The 5,709-nt window shown below is 30.1% G+C and overlaps 1 protein-coding gene across 1 annotated transcript; it reads right to left on the bottom strand.

The window, feature by feature from the left end:
* Window positions 1-1,528: 1,528 nt before the first annotated feature.
* LOC120153077 (nuclear transcription factor Y subunit B-10-like) lies at window positions 1,529-4,927 on the bottom strand. The gene is made up of 7 exons (XM_039165090.1): window positions 4,748-4,927; window positions 4,427-4,663; window positions 4,157-4,286; window positions 3,396-3,401; window positions 3,200-3,274; window positions 2,955-3,011; window positions 1,529-1,955 (listed from the first exon to the last, which is right to left on the bottom strand). Exons 2-7 carry the CDS (start codon window positions 4,651-4,653, stop codon window positions 1,917-1,919), a joined length of 534 nt encoding a protein of 177 aa, XP_039021021.1. The 5' UTR covers window positions 4,654-4,663; window positions 4,748-4,927; the 3' UTR covers window positions 1,529-1,916.
* Window positions 4,928-5,709: the final 782 nt, after the last annotated feature.

A 5,709-nucleotide genomic window follows, 5' to 3' on the forward strand; every position in this document is an offset into this window, starting at 1 on the left:
TCATAAAATAGTTTCCATTGTCAGTTTTTTGAAAATTAGAAAACATATTTTGGTTAATATAAATGAAAATATAAATTTAAAAATAGAATAGTAAAAATATATTTGGAATCTAATTTTTTAGAATATAGATGAATAAATATTTATTAAATAATTAAATTAAAATATAATTATTAAAAAATTCATCACATGAATTAACATGAGAGTTGTGCAAATATAAAACAATAAAGTTGATAAGAAATTTCATAACAAAAACCTTTTTTTTATAACAAGAATATGGTGTTAATACATACTGAACATCAATTAAATTAAAATAATACACTAAAAAGTATTTTTGTAAGGAAAAGCACACAAAAATGCCATTAAAATAAAAAAATATGTTAAGTGGTATTTAATATCCTCATTTTTTGGGGGACTAGTGTAGCCTTGAATTTTTCTTGGACTAAATGTGATATTTAAATTGAGATAAAAATCTATCTAATCTTTTAACTAAAAAAATCAAATCGTTTACAAAGCTTATATGATAATCTACAATATTGATGTGATATTTAACGGTGTTGTTGTGGCAATAACGATGGAAGATGATGTAGTAAATGATTTTAATTGATTTTCTTTGACTAAGTTTGAAGGCCTAATTGATTTTTTTAAAAAAGCTTGAGACTCAATTAATCTTTTAGAACAATTAAGATATTATTTAAATTTAAATTTAAAATATAAACAATTATCAAGATATTAAAAAATTCAATTTAAGGATCATAGTGAGTATAAGAAAGTTTAGAGATCATATTGACATTTTTGTAAGAGTGTGAGGGTTTTGGATACCATTAAATTAAAAAACAAATATGATTTGAACTCGCTTTAAGTTAAAAATTTAGGTAATGTGTTTTTCTATTTTCAAATTTTCAAAACAATTTTAGTGAAAATGAAAATATATTTTTTTTATGTTTTCGTATTTTCACTTATTTTTTTCATTTTCTAATTTTTACAATTAAACACGTTTTCTTCAATGTTTTCTATTTTTTAAAAAAAAAATTAAAAAGAAAATAACCTATACTTTTTACAATAAAAAAGACCATAAAATCTAAATTATATGATAATTTTAAATTTTCAAAAGATAATTGTCTCACTTATTCACCTCGATCCACCCCGCCCTTGAAAAGAGGAAGATGGCTTCCTTTCATACCTTGCCGTCCTTTTATACCTTTTTTCCTGTCACTACCATTTGGTACATATAGTGCGAGGAAGTACATGACATAAATTTCGAAGGTATGCATGTGGCCATTGTGGAACAATATTATGGGGCACTTGAATTTCATTTTAAGAAATCTACTTGGTAGATGGAAATTAGAAATTGTTTAAGAATTCCTGATTTTGCTTTTTTTGTGGATAACTTTAACACTGTATGTTATTTATTACACCGCTAGTTGAGTGTTTAGGTTTCACAAACAAGAGAAAAATCACCAGCATAATAATAATACCAGAGAGTAAAATCAGCATTATAATAATAATACCTGAAAGAGTCAAAGCAGCATAATAATAATACCTGAGAGAGTAAAATCAGCATCAAATAAATAATAATATTGTATATTGTACTCGAACCTTGCATCGTTCGGTTATAAAAATAGGATGAATAGGAACACACCAAGTTTCCTAAATAACATCATCCCCCATAACTCAATTCTACAATAATACTATTCCAACATTTACACCATTTCTTTGATGACTGAATCTATCCCAAATAACCGATATGCAAACATTACTGGAAAAAGGGTAACAATAGCTTACACGATAAGACGATGTGAACCATCCAAAATATCAGCTTTTCACATCAGAATACTTTGGTACTGATTGTTTCGGCATTGAAACATGACAATGCGTTTTCGATGATGCAGTTGGCTTAAGTAGGATTTGTCTCTCACTCATTGCCTTGCATCAGAAGCCATCATATGTGCCTGTGACTACAAAAGTTGAAGGATATTAGAACTGACCAACCTAAACCTTATTCCTTCTTAAAATTTAAGGATCATTTAACAGCAGTAAACAGGAGGTTTAATGATAGAAGACAATACCATATAGCAACAAAAAATCATCACAAGTAGAAAATAGAAGCTAAACTCTTTGAAGACATCAATTTCAAGCATGTGAATCTGAGCATATTTCAAGCTAGTATAGCATTGTTTTTTAAAAGTTATTTTCAAAAGATAAAATATCTATTTTAGACATGATGTTATAAAATAAAAAATAAAAAAGTTAATAGATAAAATTACGGCAATTAGATAACTTAGCCTTGGATTGGTTTATACTTTGTATACTCAGTTTCAAATGCACATTTGGCTAGAAAATTTATCTGTTACGCATTTCTTATTGCTTAAAAACCTGTTTCGGCTTGCAAAGTTGTCAATTAGCAATAAACTCATTTCTCTTGGTAGGTCTTAACTTTGCACTCTAGATATTCCGATTACACACTATGCAAGTCCTTCACCATTTACACAAGATATAGATTTCATATAGGATGATCATATAAAGTACGAATGTGTTGGTGTGATTTGATCTATTATACAATCAAGGAAGCAACTACAGCCAGATAATGCTGTCAATTAAAAGAATTGGCATCATTTAGATCAGTTCTACTTATGTCAATAGGGAAATACATGATATCACTAATAGTGCTTAGAATAACAGTTCAATTAAATAGATAAAGGCATTTAGAGTGATCCATCGCATCAATGTTTGATTGTGCCAATGGATAAACTCATTTTCGTGCTGTTCATTATCAAGATATGTGGCAAGCATTTAGCAAATAAAAATGACATCCGGTTGTACCTTGAAAGGCTAAGTTATGATTGTTGGATAAACCATAATTAATGCTCCTTATGAAGAAAATATGTAAGGAGTCATTAGTGTGTTTATGCATTAATATGTTCCATGACATAGAGAAAAAGATCAAGAGAGATTACTTGAGATTGTGAATTCCCATAATAAACACCTTGTGAGAACGAACCTTGATGTGCAAGCTGCGAGAATTAATTACCAAAAGACGAAAATGTCAAAGTTTGTCCAGTTTACCAGATGGATCAGAAAATCAGATGGCATGGTATTTATAGGAACGAACATCATTCAAGAACAAAAAGAAACAAAAAAGGTGCAATGCACGAAACCAAGACTAAAATCATTGTAGAAGTAAATAAAACTTATACACAACCTGGGCATTTGAGCCTGGTTGGACTTCTTTCTTAGCAAATGTATCTCCACCTTTTGCTGAACCCTTTGTATCACCCTATCAAACAACATAGTTTGGAAACAATAGCCATATCAGAGAGGTAGCTTGGAGGGGACAAGTGTAAGGTATAAAATATCAAAAAAACAGGAGCTTGATTTGTAGAAGAATATTGACTCACCTCCATCTGCAAGGACCCAATTGACCATCCCAAGAAAAAGAAAAAAGAAAAAATCCATCAGTTCAGTAGGACTCATTGAAAAATTAGCAATCAAAGCCAATAACAGAAGTCAGAGGGCACGCAATTATTTAAAACCAGGGCCCCTTTGGTTTCATAGAAATTGCAAGAAAGGAAAAAAGAACAAGACCTGGAAATCTCACATATTTCAACATCCAGAAGCCAAATTACTTTCCCATTATTTTCAGATGGACTATGATCATATAAACCAGGAATTTGATGAGAAGCATTAGCTATTAAACTATATAAATGAAAACAGATTAGTTAACTGCGTACATGGAAATTTCACATATTTCACCATCCACCATTATTTTCAGATGGACCATGGTCATATAAATCAGCATTTGATGATGGGATGAATTACCTATAAAAACTATATGCATGGAAATCGATTAGTTAACCATATACTTGGAAATCTCACATATTTCATCATCCATAAGCCAAATTTCCTTCCGATTATTTTTAGATGGATTATTATAATATACACCAGCATTTGATGAAATGTGTTAACTATTAAACTATATACTCGGAAATTGAATAGTTAAATAAGCAAGTGGCAAGCCCATTTATGAAGTTATCCAATTATGTCCGTGACATATAGACTAATAATCAATTTAATTTACTTTCATCAGAAAATAAAGATTCAAAATAACAATAAGGAAGAAAATAAAATCAAATAACAAAGAAAGTTTTTCATTAATCACCTCTCTATATTTGGCAAGATAAATCTTAAGTGGATCGATGTAATCTTCAAACCCTAACGTTGCCATAGCCCAGAGCAGATCATCCCCATTAATTGTCTTCCTCTTCTCCTTCTGACACTTGTCGCTGGCTCTGAACATAAATTTATGACCAATTTTACAATTATCAATAAATTTCACATGATGAAACTAATAAACTCTTCTAAAAAGTCAATAAAATCATAAAGTAAATAAAATATTGAAAAAAAGGGGGGAACAAGCAAAGAATCGAACTCGCTAGTGATGAAGCTGATGAACTCCGATACTGTCTCCTGTACTGTCTCCTTAGCGTCTTTAGCTACCTTGGCGTTAGCAGGAAGAGCTTTCTTCATGATACGGCTAATGTTAGCGATAGGAAGGAATCTCTCCTGTTCTCGCACGTTGTTGGATCTGGGGCTCTGCTCGCCGCCGCTGTCGTGACTTCCGCCGCCAGAAGTCGCTGGTACCTGTGCCGCCGCCATAGAGAGGATCCTATCTCCAACAAATCAGAGGAAATCATAATAAAATCTATAATTCCTAAACAGAAAACCTAATAAAAGGAAGAGGGAGATTAACCTGGGGCGGATTAAATGAATAAAAAGAGAATTAAAAAAGGAAAAGGGCGGGAGTGAGAGAGATTGGATTTCAAGGGACAATCGGACGTTGGAGAAGAAAGCAAAGATGAGTCGACTCAGTTCAGATCTGATGAGAGACCGAGGTTTTATCAACACCGTTCGTTGGGTTTCCCCTTTTTTATTTTTTTTAAAAATATTTAATTTAAATAATATTGAAGGTGTTCCTCTTCGTTCTGGGAGGCACTCCTTTTAGGTCCTACTCTGCTCTCCCATTTGACCACTTGTTAGGTGAATTTAACCTAACTCGAATAAATGGGCGATTTTCTCAACAAAAAAAAAATCACCCTGATCAATTTTATTTACATGTCAGATAATCTTTTATCTTTATTTATCGATCTTAACACCCTTTGCAGGAATGCGCGATACGTTGATGTAGAGTCACGTTGGATAAGACGCGACTTATGTCCCGTGTATTGTAAAAACGTGTAAAAAAATTTGTGTTATTTTTGTAAATATTTTTAATAGTGCCTAATATATAATTAATTTCTATTAAGGTGATATTTTTGTAAAAATATCAACTTTATTTATTTATTTTTTGTGTGAAAAAACTTTCTACATTAAAATCTTTAAGTATTCTTTTGTAAATTATTTTATAATTCGACAAATTTTGATTTTTACATGAAATTACACAATACATATAATCTAGTATAGAAAAACTTTGAGGGTAAGTATTTTAAAATATGAATAATTTTATAAAAGTTTTATAACTAATATTGTTTTTATAAAATGATAATGATGATGATGATAAATATTTTATAATTTAAAAAATGATAAATTTCATATATTTTTGAAAAATTTATTGACTTTAAAATTAATTGTTTAAAAATATAAAATATTAAAATAAACATTTAATTACAATTGACTTTTGCAATAAAAGCCACTCTACTTTTGATTTTTCTGTGT

The sequence above is a fragment of the Hibiscus syriacus genome, unplaced genomic scaffold (assembly GCF_006381635.1).
Source record: "Hibiscus syriacus cultivar Baekdansim isolate YM2019G1 unplaced genomic scaffold, ASM638163v2 tig00002840_pilon, whole genome shotgun sequence".
Taxonomy (NCBI): domain Eukaryota; kingdom Viridiplantae; phylum Streptophyta; class Magnoliopsida; order Malvales; family Malvaceae; genus Hibiscus; species Hibiscus syriacus.